At 37.7% G+C, this 19,773-nt stretch overlaps 1 protein-coding gene and 1 pseudogene across 1 annotated transcript; one reads left to right on the top strand and one right to left on the bottom strand.

Moving 5' to 3' along the window:
* Positions 1–19,773, top strand: part of LOC145954838 (uncharacterized) — a 198,651-nt pseudogene that overhangs the window by 24,550 nt on the left and 154,328 nt on the right.
* LOC109814964 (leucine aminopeptidase 1) lies at positions 6,843–17,353 on the bottom strand. The gene is made up of 10 exons (XM_020379506.3): positions 17,048–17,353; positions 16,547–16,964; positions 16,276–16,470; positions 14,399–14,624; positions 12,655–12,781; positions 12,046–12,141; positions 8,571–8,648; positions 7,947–8,007; positions 7,450–7,637; positions 6,843–7,133 (listed from the first exon to the last, which is right to left on the bottom strand). Exons 1-10 carry the CDS (start codon positions 17,258–17,260, stop codon positions 7,005–7,007), a joined length of 1,731 nt encoding a protein of 576 aa, XP_020235095.2. The 5' UTR covers positions 17,261–17,353; the 3' UTR covers positions 6,843–7,004.

Genomic DNA, 19,773 nt, shown 5'->3' with positions numbered 1-19,773 from the left:
ATCTATTCATTTCTCTTCTCTCTTGACCATGTGATTATGCCTCTAAATTGGTGTTTCTTAAAAATTGTATGAAATTCCTTTAATAATCGGCCAATAAAGAAAGTTGGAGGGGTTCCTATAAAATCCGTAATCTCCTGCGAAAAAGGCTCACAAAAAATCTTCCCTCACGTCGACGACAGGAATTCGTCCAAGAAAAGGAGGATAGGGAGAGCCATTCATTTTTCTAAAAACATTAACAAAATAATTAAACTTGCATTTTGTGCATCACACACACATTAGTTGCACATTCAAAGACCTTATCATGAGGCAATCGCATAAAATAGAAAAATAGAAAAATTGCTTGTGTATGACAGCAGTCAACAGAAAAAGCCAAAAAACGACAAAAAATCAGAAAATCAACCGCATTGTACAGAATAACTGAGCCTGGAGAGGCTTGCCGAAATAATACTCTCTCATCATACAGAATAACTGAGCCTGGAGAGGCTTGCCGAAATAATACTCCCCAAGAGACATCTCAACTTGCACTCTTGGGCTGAACAGAAAATCCCAAAATCATACAGAATAACTGAGCCTGGAGAGGCTTGCCGAAATAATACTCCCACAGAATAACTGAGCCTGGAGAGGCTTGCCGAAATAATACTCCCACAGAATAATTGAGCCTGGAGAGGCTTGCCGAAATAATACTCCCTCATCACACAGAATAATTGAGCCTGGAGAGGCTTGTCGAAATAATACTCCCCAGAGACTTCTCAGCTCACTCTCGTGGATCAAAATCCCCAGTAAGAGCTATCAAAGCAAGATCGGTAAGATCCCCCAATGGAAGCAATGATCATCCGAACAGAACATCCGAGTCAAAGGACTTTGACTTCCTCAGTGGAAGATAGCTTTCCAACTCGAGCGACGAGTGAAGCTAAGCCTGAAGAGGCTTTCTAAATAATACTCTGGGATACATAAGATCCTCAATCCCCATTCGCCTACTCAGAGGCACCCCTTCAAAAAGAGAAAAATCAAAAAACATCAATAACCATTCCCCAAGCGGAATCCGGCACTCAGCCGAACACCGAACATCAAGATAATTCGCCTACTCAGAGGCACTCCTTCAAAAAGAGAAAATAAAAAATAAAAAAAAAATAAAAAAAAAGATCAATAATCATTCCCCAAGCGGAATTCGGCATTCAGCCAATCATTGAACGTCAAGATAATCCGCCTAACAGAAGAGGCTAATCAAAATTAACGACAGAATCCCCCAGCGGATAACAGCCTACGCAGAGGTAACAAAACCAAGAAAATCAAAAGAGTCACCCGAATAAGGATAACCGGGATACTCCACCAACGTCGAAAGGACGTCAGCCAATCATAAGGCACCGCTCACTTCGAAAAGAGCATCTTCGTGTCTTCATCCCCAAGGAATCAGAAATTCCCCAGTGGGTACCAACTACGCAATGGAAAGTTGGGACACAAGAACTTATGAAATAACTGCACATCCCCTAGACGGATCCCTGCGTTATCCAGCCCTCAGTGGCACAAAAATCAAAAGCAATCGTCGAAGCAGCATCGTGGACTGTGGAGACAAAATCATCACAAATCCCTGGAGAGGGCAAACTCACACTGCCACCGTCGTCAGAAACAACGGAGGTATGCAACTGCCAATGTCGTCAGAAAGACAGAGGCAGAGCCTGGAGAGGCGGTACTCAGCTACCCCGTCGTCAGAAACACGGAGGTATGCAGCGGCCAACGTCGTCAGAAACACGGTAACCGCAGACCCTGGAGAGGGCAAACTCAGCTGCCAAGGTTGTCAGAAACACCGAGGCAGAGCCCGGAGAGGCGTTACTCAGCTACCCCGTCGTCAGAAACAACGGAGGTATGCAACTGCCAATGTCGTCAGAAACACAAAGGCAGGGCCTGGAGAGGCGGTACTCAGCCACCAACGTCGTCAGAAACACGGAGGTGTGCAACTGCTAACGTCGTCAGAAACACGGAGGCAGAGCCTGGAGAGGCGGTACTCAGCTATCGAGGTTGTCAGAAACACCGAGGTATGCACGAGCCTGGAGAGGCGACGACTAATACTCAACCTGGAGAGGCTACTCAACAATTTTCCACCGGAAGACACTACAAGTCGGAAGGATGTCTTATTCCCCGGACAATTGGGTCAACTCCTTTACTTGTCAACCGGTACACCAAAAAGTCGTTTGACTAAGTAAAGGGGGGGGCAGCTGTAGACCCCTAAAATTGTCCGGGTCGGAAATAAGACTCGAAGACTCTCGAAGACCGAAGGAAAGTCAGCCAGAAGGACTCCTGGAAGACCCTAGGATGATTATCTGTAGGTTTAGAGGTCTTAGAGTAGCTTAAAATAAGGATGTGGGAGGATTGAAGCTCAATACGGCCTCCTAGAAGTTCAGTACGGCCGTACTGAACAATTTGAACTACAATACGGCCGTACTGAAACCAATACGGCCATACTGAAGTTTTTGAACTTCAGTGCGGCCGTACTGAAACCAATACGGCCGTACTGAAGTTTTTGAAACTTCAGTACGGCCGTACTGAATTCAATACGGCCGTACTGTAGTTCAAATCTTCAGTACGGGCCGTATTGATGTCAGAGGTCGTACTGCGCCTCACTCCTATATATAGGACGTCATTTGGACATCATTATACACTTTTCCACACTTCTTGGACTCTCTTCTTGAGTATTCTGGGGTTTTTGAGCAGTGTTCTGCCCTAGAATTCTCTCCGAGGGCCGATCCGACGAAGTTCTTGAGTTCTGAGCATTTAGCTTGAGAATTCGAACTAGTCGAAGGGAAATCTTTTTGATTTCCATAGTAAAGATTAATTTTTAGGGAAGGAGCGAGCGAGCGTGTAGTGGGAGGGAGCGCCAAAAAGCCTCCTAACATTTGAATATATAAAAGCACGCTTCAAAGGTTTCTTCTTCAAAAGCCTTCCTTTTACTGCTTTCTGATTGTTGCATCGCATGTTTAATTTATTCATCATGTAGATATCTTATTCATAGCCGTTTATAATAAATAGGGGTAATTTAGTAATTTTACACTGTTATTTATGAAATAATCCGTCATAGGGAACCCGAAAGGGGCGTTGTGGGGTGCTAACACCTTCCCCGCACGTAACCGACTCCCTTACCCGACTCTGGTTGTAATGGCCAAAGTTGATTTATGAAATCAATTGCCTTATCCCTTTTTCCAATGTTTTGAGTAAAACATTGGTGGCGACTCCAAGAACCCTACTACTTTGCGAAAACCACTAATCCATGGAGGGTCCCGCTTGGGATTAACATGGATTGGTGAATCATTTAATAAAATTGTTAGTTCGATGAGGTCTCAGTTTGAGAATAAGTCGTTCTAACAATCCACCACTTTTCAAAACTTTAAAAAGAGTCCGACCATCGTCGCGAATGCCTAGGTCCGTTTCGGCGGGTGGCGACAGCGGGAAGAATGGCTTCTCTGTCCCGTTTTCTTTCAAGGGAAGCTGATAAGGCGCTGCCGCTTTTTCAATGCCTAAAGAGGAATGATTGTTTCACTTGGACGACCGAGTGTGAAGAAGCTTTCACGGAACTCAAGAGGTCACTTGCATCGTCGCTGATTCTAACAAAACCACGACCGAACATCCCGTTGTTGGTGTACATATCGGCATCCGACCGAGCCGTTAGTGCGGTTCTAGTGCAAGAACAGGAAGCTTCTCAAGTTCCTATTTACTTCGTGAGTAGGGTCTTGTAGGGAGCAGAGACGAGGTATCAAAAGATTGAAAAGTTGGCTCTTGCGATACTAGTTTCCACGCAGAAGTTGAGACACTATTTCCATAGCTACGAGGTTGTAGTTCGAACTGACCATCCGATCCGGCAAGTCTTACAGAAGCCCAACCTGGCGGGAAGAACGATGAAGTGGTCGGTCGAGCTATCGGAGCTCTCCATCAAGTATGAGCCGAGAGGGGCAATCAAAGCTCAAGCTTTAGCCGAATTTGTGATGGAATTGACTTCTCCTGTTGAGGAGGGTAGTGTCAGAGAAACTCAATGGATTCTATCAGTAGACGGTGCTTCGAATCTTGGAAGAAGTGGAGCGGGATTTGTCTTGGAAGGTCCGAGGGGCATATTGCTGGAACAACCATTACGTTTTGAATTCCAAGCAAGCAATAATCAAGCGGAGTACGAGGCACTGTTGCAGGGATGGTCTTGGCAAAGGAGATGGGGGCGACGAGCTTGTCAGCTAGGAGTGACTCTTAGTTGATTACCGAACAAGTGGCTAGAACTTTCCAGGCAAAGGACCCTCAATTGGCCAAATACCTGGAAAAGGTTAAGCTCCTATCAAAAAATTTCCAAGAGTTCACACTCAACCACGTGCCGCGAGAAAAATTCACAGGCCGATCTGCTCTCTAAGCTAGCAAGTACTAAGAAGCCAGGGGCCACTCGGTCGGTCATCCAGGAAATATTGGCTCAACCGAGTATTAATGAGTCACAGAAAAGCGTTCTTTTTGTCCAAGAGGAGATCGATTCTTGGATGGGACCATACATTGCACACCTAACACGGGGGGAGTTACCAAAGGACAAAAAGGAAGCATCGTTGGTAGAAAGGGAGTCGGCCAGGTTTGTGGTTATCTCTGAAAGGTTGTATTGAAGGGGTTTCAGCACTCCCCTTCTGAGATGTTTGACTACATCTCAAGCACAGAGAGTAATGGATGAAGTTCATGGCAGCATGTGTGGAAGCCATATCGGAGACCGATCCCTTGTGTACAAGGTTACCAGAGCAAGATACTTCTGGCCGACCCAAAGAAATGATTGTGTCAATTGGGTCCGAAAATGCGATGAATGCCAAAGGCACGCAATTCAACATCATTCGTCGGCTGGTTCTAGAGTCGGTTACGTGTATGAAAGGTATTAAGCACCCCTACAATTTCCTCAATCGGTACCCTATGATGAAGTTAATGTGATAAGAATAAGTTAAATATTAGATCCCCTTTATTAATATTTATTTACATGCTATAAATTTAAATTACACAATTAACTTTAAAATGTCTACATGATTGCTTTTTATTATAACAATGTTTATCAAAGATAAGAAATAAAAGGGAGAGAAGAAGATTGACTGAAATACCTCTTGAATGAGCTCTATTGAATCTTCAAATATGGAGATTTTTAGGTGCTTTGTGGCAACCTTTCACACTACAATAAGCCTCACAAAACTCAAGAAATACAATAGGAGGGAGAGAGAGAGAAAAATCCAGCTCTAAAGAGTCTTGGAAGAAATTTTATGGCCCTGAGAACTGTGTCCGAGTTTGCTATTTATAGACATCAAAAAATGACCAGAACAACCCGTTCTAAAATCGGAACGGCCCGTTTTAGATCCGACCATTTTGTGTTAATTTTGTAACTGGAACAGCCCGTTCCTAAAACTAGAACGGCCCGTTCCAGAGGTGAGTTTAACACACAACTACCTATGCTGGAATGCCCCGTTCCAAACTAAGGTTTTAGGCCTTTTTTATAACTTGGAACGACCCTTTCTAATTTAGGAACGGCCTGTTCCAATTAAGGAATGACCCGTTCCAAACTTAGGTTTTAGCCTTTTTTAGGAGCTTGGAACGGCCCGTTCTAGTTTGGGAACGGTCCGTTCCAAACTAGGGTTTTAGGCCCTTTTTGTAACTTGGAACGACCCATTCTAGTTTGGGAATGGGCCGTTCTAATTTTGGAACAGCTCGTTCCGGGCTACTAAAACTAACTTATTTGGGCTTTAGGTTTTCTGACGTCATGTCCTGTTGTTTCCATGCTTCGGGATCTCCTTTCCTTGATATTAGACGTCCATTTCATTACTTTTGTGAGTCTGGATGAAATTGGGTGTCTACACTCGGACCTGATGAAAAAAATGGGATCACGTCTTATGGATTCATTGAGAATAATTATGATCTAGTTCATGGCCTATTAGAAGTAGAAGGCGCTCTGGTGGGATCCTCACGAATAGTAAAAGATTGTAGTCAGTTTGATAACGATCAAGTGACATTGCTTCTTCGGTCCGAACCAAGGAATCCCTTAAATATGATTCAAAATGGATCTTATTCTATTGTTGATCAGAGATTTCTCTATGAAAAATATGAATCGTGGTTTGAAGAAGGGGGGGAAGTCCTCGACCTACAACAGATAGAGTAGGATTTTTTCAATCACATCATTTGGGCTCCTAGAATATGGTGCTCCTGGGACTTTCTATTTGATTGTATCAAAAGGCTTAATTCATTGAGATTTTCCTATTGAACCAGGTCATTTCGGGGCAAGCAAATCATTTATGATGAAGAGGATGAACTTCAAGAGAATGATTCAGAGTTCTTGCAGAGTGAAACCGTGCAGTACCAGACACGAGATAGGTCTTCCAAAGAACAAGACTTTTTTCAAATAAACTAGTATAAAACTCTATATGAAATCTCTCTAACTCCATCCTCTTACTTGCTCCATTTACTTTATTGCATGTTACATTTATTATTGCATAATCTTGTATGAAAACTAGCTTACTTAAAAACTATTTTCAAAAGAATACCATAAGTTTGAACACTCAAAAATTTACATTTTGAAGAACAGATTTTCATAAAACAATTATTTCTTAAAAGAACACAACAATTCAACCCCTTCTTGTGTAACATTTACATCTACATCAGGAAGCTCCACTAATAAATTTTTTTGAAAACCGACTCTTATTTTTAAGAGTATTATTAATAACTCTCATCGGAGCCTAAAGGATCGAGTAGATCATAATTGTTTATATTTCATCTAAGAATTTCCATCAATAAGATTGTGACAAATTGACCTATTCTTCTACACGTACCGTAAATTAGAATCACCGAAGCTAAAAATATTAACATAACAGACTAAAGATAACTTAACCATTAGCCACTCAATAAAGTTTAAATACATTAAAATGTCTAAAAGCTGCCTCAGAGAACACCTTTTATATCCTTTTCAGATAACTTATTAATACAACACTACAGTTGAGCAAGATTTCAACATTTCGTTGCATTTAAGATGCGTTCCTCAAAACCCATTCCACTAAAGTGGCAACACCAAATCCTGTTGCACAGCGCTGCTTTTCATTCCACACTGGACCAGCCATGTCAATATGCATCCATTGAACCTTCTCATCAACAAACTGCAAAAGCACAATTGTTTTAGAAAACCGTGACATAAATGCGTTGGAGGACTGCAGATAGAAGCATTTATAAAGCAGCTATTTTCCCCCCATTAAGTTCCTTCATATTTTCTATATAAAATTTTACAGTTCTCATCTCATATCAACCCATTGAACGTGCAACATTCCTACAAAAAGTTGTAGTGGAACACGATCATTTGTACAAAAAATGGAGTTCGGAAAACGGGTATAGCATTTGAATATTATTACCACCCCGTAGTAGACATGGACAATTATGTGAGAAGTGTAAACAATAAAATAACTCAGTAGCATATACCTGCTTTAAGAAAAGAGCAGCAGTAATAGCACTACCCGGTCGACCACCAGTGTTCACCATATCAGCTACTCCTGATTTCATTGACTCCCAGTAACTTTCTTCTAATGGCAATCTCCATAGTTTCTCCCCACTTGCTTCAGAAGCATCAAAAACTTCTTTTGCCAGGTCATCACTTGGTGTAAACACACCTTATGAAAACAATAGTTGGCATCAATAATCAGCTGATGATGAATAATTCATTGCACGAGTTCATCGGTTAATAAGCATATAAGTGCGAAAAGAGGAAAATCCAAAATCATGTGGCAAGTGGCAACTATCACAGACATGTTTCTTTCAGGTTCTGCCTCCCCAGAGCTTAGCTCTCCTCTTTCCCCACAATATTACTACTTTAAATTGCCAACTATAAATTTGGACTTTTTCTCTCACTAACAAATATTGGTAATTAATCATTTAAATCCATAACCATACTAATAATTTTAGGTTTATGTTATAATTACCTGCAATTGAGGATCCAAGAGCAATAATACAGGCACCAGTTAATGTTGCCAGGTCAACTATCTGAAGAAAAGTCGATCAACCTTTTAGCAAAGTTCTAAATCCAAACTATATCGGTAAGTAGTAAGCTTGCTTAAAATATTACATAATCAAAATTCAAAAATAGTGACAGCCGCACTAGGTGTTTGTAAACACAAAAATCCAAAGTACTTGATGTACAAATGTATTTACACAAAACTGAACTGGAACGCCACATGTATTCTAACAAAAATAACATTCTTCAGAGAAGAGCGTTAACAACAGAGTTTCTAACACGCCCTCTATTATAGGTTAAAATAAAAGCTACAAAATCATATGTGGGGCTCATTAGGAAAAAGTTGGGACCACCAAATTTTGCAATTTCAAACAAATTTCAGCCAATAAAAAGAATGCATTGCTAGCATATATTTTCTTCAAACAATTGAATTTTAGCTCAGCAGGAGAAATTAGAAAGTTTCGAACATTTTCTAGAACGCTTGTTAGAAATGATTAATGACCAAATCTAACTATTGTGAAATATTAAATATTAAGCCAATCCATTATGATTTATGTAAATAATAGAAAGAATCAGATTCATAGCACCATACCTTTTCAGCACCCTGGTTACAAGCATACACTAGAGCATCAGCCAGGGTAAGCCTACCCTCAGCATCTGTGTTATTAACCTTCACAAGAGGTTAAACCAATGTCATACACTTGTGCCATTATATAAATCTCAGAGACCAAAACATTAATTCATAGACTTCAACAGATTTGCATAAAATGTACTTATTTATTATTGTGACAGAAATGGCTAGAAGTAGCATAGATTTGCAAATACTCACTGAGTACAATTGCATAAGTTTTTCAAAAACAAACAGAACATAATGAGGTTACAGACTGAGAATCTAGAGAAATTGAATTAAGAAAATTTTCATTGAATTGAAAATGTTTAAGATTAGAGAGAGAGACTCATGCACTCTTATTTACAATAGAACAAGGCTTCCGTCAACTAGAAGCTACTAGTCAGAAACTATCTAACTCATAATGCATTCCAGCTGTCATAACTAAATGACAGCTGGTGCAACTAACCTAGGAGCTTGGATCTGACAAAGATTTGAGTCAGCCACTAGCAAATACACAAATAACAGAACTGGACACTATTATTCCCACATCAAGCTCAAAGTGTTTTGAAACTGAGAGAAACTATGCACTCTGAGTTTGTCTCTTGGTGAAAACTACAAGGCCATGCTGATTTCTTTGGTAAAGTCACATGGCCTAGTGATACTTTTGGTGAAGTTATAAAATTGGCTAATCTCTCTCTAACAAAACCACAGGGCTAGGCTCATATCTCTGGGAAATTCATGGGGCCAAGCTGATTTCTCTGGTCTCACAATGCATGATTTGAACCAAAGATGATGACATCATGCCCAAAGGCCAAATCCAAAAGGAACCGAGAGAAGTAGGCTAGGCTTAAAGGAAGAAGGTCCAAGCTCTTATTAAGTTTTGGGTAATTTTAGTAGCTTACTTTCTCTTCTTTGTATATATTTTCCTTGTAAATATTTCCTTTATTTTGACCTTGTATTTTGGATCAAGTAGTGTAGTTAATTTTATCCTTGTATTATTTTTACTTAAGGGTGTAATTAGTAGATTGGGGGTGGTGTAACTAACCAAGTCTTGTTAGACTTATTTGGGCTTGGATAACCCAAATTTCTTTTGGCCCATTTGAATTGGACGTCCACTCGCTTATGCAAGTGGTTTGGATGTCCAAACCAAGCCAAGCTTGTCATCCAAGTTACAAATTAAGTCACATGACTTTGATAGTGACATCTCAACAACTTGTTAAATGTAATCATTAGTTTAGTAGTTGTAATGATTAGGTTAGGTAATTAGAGTTAATTTATGCTAATGTAGGTTATTCTTAAACTATGATTAATTTAGCTTGCTACATAAGCTTTTAGACGATTAACTAGACTTCTAGACATTTAACTAGAGTTAGTAAGCTTAAGTACAAAATAGCTAATCATGGTTATATTTAATCATGATTAGTCTAGCTCATAGTAGTCAATCTCGGACAGCGGAGCGCAGCGGTCGACTCTAAAAATGAGATAGCGGGATGACGCAGAGCGGGATAACTGCTATTTTAATATTAATTTATATATATTAAATAATTAATAATATATATATATATAACAGCTAAAAAAACAAAAAATAACTCTAAATTCATACATTAAATATTTTTAATAATAAAAAGTTCATAGTACTCAAACAATACATAATATAAAATGTCTTCAAAACAAAGTGCTAAAGCTCTAAGTAAAAAATTAAACATTATAGTTTAATCTTCTTCCTCATCAAGATTAAAGTCTTCCTCTCCCTCAAATAATAAATAACGGGATACTGTTATTCTATTTTTTTTTAATTTATATATATATATATATATATATATATATTAAATAATTTATAATACAAATAATTAATAATATAAATATAAAAATAGAAACATAACTTAATTTATACATTAAATATTTTTAATAATAAAAATTTATAATAGTTAAACAAAATAAAAAAAAATTAAGAAAACAAAATATTTAAGGTCTTATATTAAATTTTTTTATTACTTAAAATATTATCTAAATTATAATAATAATTAATAATAAAGAGAAGTTACTTTCTAAAAAAAAATAGTGAAGTAAAAGGCCCTTAATCAAATCAAAAGATAAAATAAAACTTGGCCCATTTGGCCCAACCCTAATTATTTTTCCACCTTCTAATTGTGAGACTCCAACAGCCGTTGCCGCTGCTTCCCTCTTAGAAGAAGACAAGTCTGTAGATGCTGGAGAAGACAGAGCCACCATCGGAGAAGACAGCCGCTGTCGGAGAAGACAAACCCGCTGTCAGAGAAGACAGATCGACGTTGATCCGCCAGAGAAGACAAATCGACGGAGATTCATTGGAGAAGAAGACAGATTGGCGGAGATCCGCTGGAAAAAGAAGAGAAGATTCGTCGCCCACCCGCAATCGCGCCGCCACGCTCCGCCGCTTTCGCGACCACTCCAACCGCTCCTTCAAAGCGCTCCGCAACAAACTTTTTGAAGCGGCATGAAGCCGCTCCGCTCCGACGCACCGCGATTGCGACCGCGACAACCGCTATTGACTACTATGGTCTAGCTTGCACCATAAATCAACCAAACTCTATATATAATTTCTCCTTGTATATGCCTGATCACTTTGGATGTAAATGACAATAAATCTTTGAGTTTCTCTTCTAAAAGTCTTAGTCATCTTCCTTCGAGAAATCTCTCCTTATGATCTTTTATTAAGGAATTCCTCTGTGGCAAGATCAACACCTCTTGCTTATCTTCTACCTTAGAAGTGGCACAACCTCATCCCTTGTCTCCACCATCATTTTTGGTTTCTAAAGCTTGTTTCAATCATGAAAAAAGATTGGGCACAACTAGAAGACTAGTGGAGGGAATCACCAACCACCTCTCCAATGGTTTTCATCAAAAGAGGGCAAATTTGAGTAGAGAAAGTCATTGGTCAACAAGAGGAAAGAGAAACAGTGCTAAATAGCCGTAAAAAGCCAGAACAAGGGTACATGAGACAAAATGACAAAGTGTAGATCAAGGGTACATGAGACAAAATGACAAAGTGTGGATCAGAGATGAGCAAGGTGGTGCAAGTCAAAAGCTGTTGAAAGCAGCCAGAAATTGGCCAGGATTTGCTGCCATGCAAGGAGGACAGAAACATGTGGAGAAAACAAGCCTACACGAGAATGGCACAAGAACTCCAAAGAGGTTGGGTCCACAAATCATGATAGTAAGGAATCCTAGGAGATAGTGAGGAAATAGGGAAACTAAACCTAAAGGATAATCTAGGATATGGTATGATATTTTCTTATGTTCTAATCCAACACTTATCAAATGTTTTCTTATAAAAATGCAAAAATAAAGAAACACAGTTATGGTTAAAACAAAATACAAATCCACTCAATAGGCCAGTATTATGTCTGAATATCATATATAATAAACTTTACATGTACAAATTAAAACAATGAATATGAACCTAATAAATCCTCACCTCTATAGTCTTTCCGTTTGAAGCTGTGACTATGTCTCCAGGCCTCATACCTGTTCCACTTATCATATTCTCACAAGCTGCAACTATAAAATGAACCTGCACATGAAGGACTACTTTAAATTGGGATATAAAACGCATTTTTTGTGCAAAAAGATGAACAAAGAGAAACTATAAAGCACAATCCTATTTGACAATATATGCAAGGGTCAAGACATGCACTAGACAACACAAGCATTCCACTAACACCAAAATACCCCAAAAACAACAGCATAAACTACATGGTAATGACAACTACTAAATTTTGGATTCCATACTGTTATCAAAAGCTTTAAAAGGAGTCAAGAGAAACTGCTACAGAAACTCCAAGCAGATTATTCTAATGAAGAGTAGCCACCCTATTCATATTCAATAGTTAAATTATGAAAATCTAAAACGAGAAAAGAAAAATCCTTATTCTTACATACATGAAGCCACCACCAACTAGTTACCAAGCAAAGGCTTTTACCTTCCATTACTTTGAAATTTAGCAGGATAACATAATAGAAAATATGTAAAAAAATAAAAATAATAAAATAATAAAAGTAGTGAACAATTATATAAATGACAAACCTCCACTCCAAGAGGTTTGATTTGACCAAGAGCTTTTGCTGCTCCCAAAACTGCAGCAGAACCGCCCATATCAAATTTCATGAGTTCAATCAAACAGCCAGGTCCTGTCTTGATGTTGTAACCACCACTAATGACATGCAAATAAAACAAAGAAAAATTGTAATTATTATAGTGTTAAATAAAAAACAACACAAGTCAAAGGAGAAATTGCACTTATCCACCATGATCTATCTCTCCAATAACACTTACACATAAACTACTATTCAGCATACTCCACATTGATCTATCATCCTATTACCTATAGCCCCCTAATCATCAACATCAAGTTGTCCGCATATTGTAAATTTGTAATTGAAACAAACATCACACAATCTCGTGTGACTTCTTGTCGGAGACCAAGAAATAAAATTGAAAGATATTGTATTATTGAAAACGAAATGTATTACAGAGATAGAATATGCAATACCCACAGAGCACAGCTCCTGACCCACTACTAACTGAATACCCCAAAACCTCCCTCCTTCTCTTTCCTCCTCCCTCTAAATGAGAATACACCCAAAACGTAACTAACTCCACGTTCCCTCATTGCATAAATTCCCCTTTTACCCCTTCTACTAATATTTTTTATTTCTCCTATTGTATGTCTTCCATACCCATGGCCCATGGCTGAGTTGGACTGGGCTAGCTATTTTATGGGGCCTGACACTTCTTTGATTACATAGGCTAATAATAGAACACAATTTTTTCTTAAAAATTAACTCTGAAATTGAGAGTGACAGGTGTGATAAATTATAAAAGAGAGACTATATCACCAGCAATTTGAACACCAGGGGACTATTGGTAATAGTATGAGATGATTCATAATACATAAGGGCAGAAACATGCCAATTGATAATTAAATAGGGGAAGTATAATTGAGATAATAACTAGTAAGCCTGTGCCTTTGCACATTAAGTCACTGAATACAGAAAATTGAAATAAGTGAAAAACATAGTTAAATGGTGGATCCGTGGAGCTCGGCAATGGATTGTACAGATTAAAATATCACTTTTAAATGAAAATATTATTCATAAGTAGCATATCATCACAAAATTACTTAAGGCCATCTAATAGGATCCTTGACCAAAGAATACAAGAAATAAGGTAAAGTAGTTTGAGTTGTTTAAATGTAGTTAGTTACAGAATTAGATGGGTGGTAAGATTAAATAGTAGGAGTATAACTGTAGAAGATTATTCATTCTTTTCTGTTATCCATTGAAAACTGAACATTAGCTCTATAGCAGAAAGGTGAAACCCTCAAAAGGAGAATTCTCTCCTTAGGTTGTGTGTTTGTACCTCAACAAATACTACTAAAGTATTCTTTTTCTTTTCCTTTATCTGTTTTAGACAATTATTTCTTTGAAAGAACCTGTTACCTGTGTTCCTCATATCAAACCAGAAGTTGGTATGAAAATTGACATAGAAGTCAATGATCAAGTAGCTAACAATCTAATGGGTAATAAAATCCATTATATTAATAGTTTCCAGTAATACATTGTGCACCATGCTTTTCAATGAGTGGAACATGCTAACAGGCTAAAGTTGAAAATGGAAGCAACACCAAAAGAAGTGACAATCTATCATAGCTCCATAAGCAATAAAAGTTATAATCTCAAAATCAACACCAAGGATAACATGACAGAAAATATCATTTCATGTTTTGTGTTGCAGCTAAAATAAAAAGAGACATGGTTAAATTAAGTACCTATCAAAAGTCAAACCTTTTCCAACTAAAGCTAACTTGACATTGACAGGTCCACTTGGTGGTTTATAACACAGATGGATAAAATGAGGAGGATTTGCTGAGGCTGCTGCAACACCAAGATAGGACCCCATTTTCAATTCCTTACACTGCTCGGCGTCTAATATTTTGGCAGTAAAAACATCACTATATGATGAAGCAATCTTTGATGCCTCTTCAGCCAATACCCCTGATGCAAATAATTCATCAAGAACATATCAATTCCTAGAAATAAAAACGTTGCAATGAAACAGTGAAAATGTTCAACCCAGGAAATGTGTGTCTGTCTATACTATAGTTCCTATAAAGAGAAATTTTCACTTTAGAGAGGAAGAGTTATATCCAACCATGAGAAAATCAAGATAATATATTTAAACAACTTTATAGATTATTATACATGTGCATGCATTGCATTCTGTCACAATCTCAACCATTGATTTTAAAATCAGTGGCTACAGCTCATTTTCCTCTAAAGTGAATTCTTCACTTCAACAGACTAACAGAGGCAAATCCATATATATAGGTAGTGTCAAATGAGAGAATGAGAGGAGCTAATCCTTACCATCTACATAACATTAAGTGGTCAAGTTAACTATTCTCAGTTCTCAAACTTTTGCATGATACACCCCTCACACACACATCGCAGTTTAAACTTTGGAGTCTTTTTAAATTCTTGCAAGTTTATGATATTTGGATAGTGGATACAAAAACAAGTTAACTCAGCATGTACATCTCTTTTTGTCAAATTCATACGTTTGAATAAACAGCATACAGTAAACTTTAAATCCTACTATTGAATTTATAAGCCCAAATTTACGCATGGTTTTTGGCACACAAGGTAGTTTAAATTCAGGAGTCTAATTAAGTTCTTGCAAGTTTATGATATTTGGATACAAAAACAAGCTAACTCATATAAATCTCTTTTTGTAAAATTCATATAAGTTCAAATAAACTAACAAACAGTAAATTCCTATTGAATTTATAAGCCTGAATTTACATAGTTTTTGGCCTCAAAATGCAAAATTGTCACAGATTTCGTCGAGTACCTGAATTAATTTTACAAAATTACTTTTACACTATCGTAGATATCTTTTGTCCTGTTTTAAACAACAAAATAACATGAGTGGCTTAAATATCGCATAGCAGTTGCATCAATTATTGATTGTTATTAGTATTTCATTACTTTCCTTTGCTTTGTTATAGTGTTGGAACGTAAATGTTATACATGAATATGCTATTTAATTATGTTTAGTTACCAAAATGTATTTTTATGGTTCGAGTTCACTAAGGCACCAAGGGTTTACAAAACTCTGGAATTTAGCAATCATGCATGCGTGCATATGTGTGACTCAGTTTGTATTAGCTTTTAGTCTACAAGAACTTTCAATTGTAAAATCCTAGTGTTGGATTCTTTTAAGGCAAGAATGTCAAACTCTATGAAATTTAGACGAGGAAGTAAAACAAAAAGAGCTCCTGAAAAAGTTGAAATTCACGATTTTAACTCACACAAAAAGGTTAATTTGCTTTCCTTTGTCATTTCATTTTTTTTTTTAAATACTTGTTAAGAAGTTTAATAATTTTGACTCTATGATCATGTTTGGTAAACTTCTATAAAAGAACTTCTAAGAGAGAAAAATGGGTAGAAAAAGTGAAATAAATTTCTCTGTAAGTTGAAATTAACTTATGCATAAGAAGCTATTCTATTAGCTTCTCAAAAATCTTATTTCATTTATGAACTAATTTAGTTTTTGGAAAAGTTTATTTCAATTTACGAACTAATTAAGTGCTTTTGCATAAGCTTACCCAAAACTTATAAACACAATTGAAAGTTCGATGAGAACCTGGCGTTAGCACATTAGCCGGAGAATTCACAAGCTCTCTCCCGAAAACAACTCCAGAAGAAAGGTCTCCTGCATACTTAAGCTTCTTCTCCACTTCAGGCCCAGTTCCAAGCCCAATAATGTCCACCGATTTAAGCGCCGATTTCTTCGACTCCGTCTTGTACCTGTTATCCTCAAACGTTCCCAGCACAGTCCCTACCAAACTCCTCAATCTCAATTCACAACTCATATACAAGTCAAATTAAACGCAAATCTTGACCGGAACAAATACCAGAGGCGATTGCAGACGCGGTGCTAAGCTTAGCCGCAGCGGAGAGTCCGTCATGAGAGGCAAGCGCGACGGCGACGTGGCCGGCCTGGGCGGACTTGGCGGCGGCGGCAACGGCCTCGCCGAGGGACTTAAACGCGGCGGCGGTGGAGGCGGAGACGCCGAGGCCGAGCAAGGCGACTCGCTTGGATCCGAGTCCGGACGCGATTCTGAGAACCGTGGACTGGCCCAGTTTGCCGGTGAAGTCCTCTTCCGACGAGGCCTGGCCCAATAACCCCCCCAATTTGGAGTCCAACGCGCTCAGAATCGCGTTCTCGAATCTCGACTCGCCGTTTTTCGCCGCGTCTTTCTCCGTGACGGCGACGGCGAGCAAGTCCCCTTTCCATTCCGCCACGTCAACCTCCTTCGCCGCGAACGAAACCTGCCATTTCCACACGTCGTCTTAATCCAAATCCAAATTCAAATTCAAATTCAAATGAAATTATGCGTGAGATTGAATTGGACCTTGTGCGGTTCGGTGTTGGATGGGTGAGTGAGGCCGAGGGTGGCGCGAGCCATGTGGTGGCGCAGTGGCTGTGACGTAAACGAAAGACGGTTTGACGGTAACGAAGGTCTTAGAGTGAGTGTCTTGAGAAAGAGAGAAGAAGAAGAAGGAGTGAGAAAAGGAGTAGATGCGATAATGGAAGAGAATGCTGAGGCAGCAACTATGGATGCCATTTTTGGGTGTGGGAGGCTCTATCTTATTTATCGTGGGCTGCGGTGGAGCCTTCGCGTGACGGGTGTGTTTGACATGGCATCGCACTCACGCTCGTGCAGGCTATTGGCTAATGCCGGTATAAATATCTATGATGGGATGCGAATGCGATTTCCACACTTTTACTCTTGGTTTACTCGTGCTTTTCTTGGGTTTTACTTTTACTTAGTGAGAAAAGAACCTTATCGTCTTTAAAAAAGAAAAACATTCGCACCAATGAGTCTTTCACCTATTCTGTATTAAGCGCACTACTTTGTGTCTTTATTCTCGTTTTCGCTAAAGATATTTAGATAACTAAGAAAACAACATTTGCACGAATCTTCTTTGGAAAATAAAAACTTTAGCACCAAATTAGAAAAGCATGAAAGAGTCTTCAGATATTGTGTATTAAGCACACTACTTGTCTTTTTAATCTTTATTCTTCATTCATGAAAAAAAAAAAAACTTAGTTATTTCGCATTAAGATATTTTGATTCCTCACAAAAGATATGGTGGTAGAGTAAGACATGTTTACAACATATAAAAAAGATAGTTCTATGGTTATAGGTGGTCCAATATGGATAACAAATATCATCTTTTAGATTAATCTGTTTTACAATTGTTGTAATGTGTCATTCACATTATAGTATTGCTTTCTTCCTTTTTTAAGCAACTTTTACTATTGTAAACCATTATCGAAGGCGGCAATGATATTTCTTCTCACATTTCCTTTTCTTCTTCTCTCTTTGCCAATGTCACTAACAACCACGATAGCAATGACATTGTCATCAACCACCACCATCAACGAAACAACATTAATATGTTCCAGATCTATAATGTATGCAACAACAAATGACATAAATTTGAGAATGGAGTTTGACAATGAACCACAACAATGAGACGAAGGAGCACAATAGTAAAGTGCAACAACTCAATTTGGTATCCCTCCTCGCTTGGCTTCGCTCTCTCGTCTTCTTCATCTATTGTTTCTCCGATACTGACGCCAACACTGTAATTTGGCTAAAGGCCCTACCACACTCCACACTCCTCATCCAAGAGCCTATTCCTTTCGCATCCTTAAGGGCAACGACATTTTCCATTGCTCATGCTAGAGTATGATGGTGATGCACTTCACACTCCTCCAAGTCTTGTCCTTCATTGACCCCAATAATGTTGGTCCACCCATGTTGGAGTTTAGAGACAATGTGCTCTACACAATAAAGTGAGGGGGAAAGATCAAAAGGGAAAGAGAAAGATTAGTTGCATAGAGAAAATTTTTTAAAATTGGGTAAAAAAAAGCATGGTACACACGGTCTTTGCTATAATAGTATATTTAAGATGAATCTAATGGTAAAATAAGATAGCACACCATAAACCACTTGTAAAGGTAGTTCATGCTAGCCTTCATCCATAAAAAATAAAATAAAATAAAAATTTATTTTCAATTATTAAATATTGTAATTTTTAAATGAATGATTGGAATTTTTTCCCTATTTATCTTTCTTTTTGTCTTTAATGGTAGTTGTGACACTCTTTATTACATTGATTTATCTTATAATCATTTCTCTTAAAGTTAATTTATTTAAACAAATCCATAAGTATTAATTATAGAGTTAGAAAGTATTAGAGTAATTTCTTTTTACAACATGATACTAGAATACAACATTTTCTACCAAATTAGTACATCATGGACATGACATTACATGTAACATTAGATCATACATATATCACATGATCATAATAATTTACCTCGTCAGAAAATATATACATCCTATTATAATTATAAAATAATTTTTAGATCAAAAGACATATTAAGACCCTTCAAAATTTATGCTTTAATGATAACAAACATATGCATTTTAGTGAAGCATAAAAAGACTACATTATAAGATGATAGCATAGACCACTCAAAGGAACATGTTGGACTAAGTCTTTTGAATATCCTCATATCATATTAAACATATTGTTTGTCTCAAACAAATGCATTTATTATCATATTTATTATGTTTGATGTTCATATCATATGTTTTCAACATATAACTTAACAGATCAAATGAATAAAAACTTCTTTGGTTCTTGGACAGATTAGAAAAGGACAAGATGTAGTTTTCGTTAAAGAAAGGACAAGAAGATTTCTTGAAGTATGTGAAGTCGGCTAAAAGTCATTTTGACACATGTTGTAGTTCCATTCCTTTTGTACCCAAAATTGAAAAGAATCATCTTTGGTCATATAAAAAAGTAATCATTAGGTGAAACACACAATGTAACATCCCATTTTTTAAAAAATAAAAAATAATAATTTGGATTAATTAAGTTATAATACAAATGTTTTATTTAAATTAGATAAAATAAGAGGCGTTGTAATTGGAGAGTATTAGGTTGGACTTCGAACCTAATCAGAAGACCTATTAAAAATAAAAACAAATGGGTTAGGTCTTCATACACATCTTCTAAAACCCTAAGAGCACCTTTTAGAGGGAAACTGAGAGGTCACCAA

Source organism: Cajanus cajan, chromosome 2 (assembly GCF_000230855.2).
Source record: "Cajanus cajan strain Asha chromosome 2, NIPB_CcT2T_4, whole genome shotgun sequence".
NCBI classification, from domain to species: Eukaryota; Viridiplantae; Streptophyta; class Magnoliopsida; order Fabales; family Fabaceae; genus Cajanus; species Cajanus cajan.
This window is presented reverse-complemented; position numbering and strand designations above follow the sequence as displayed.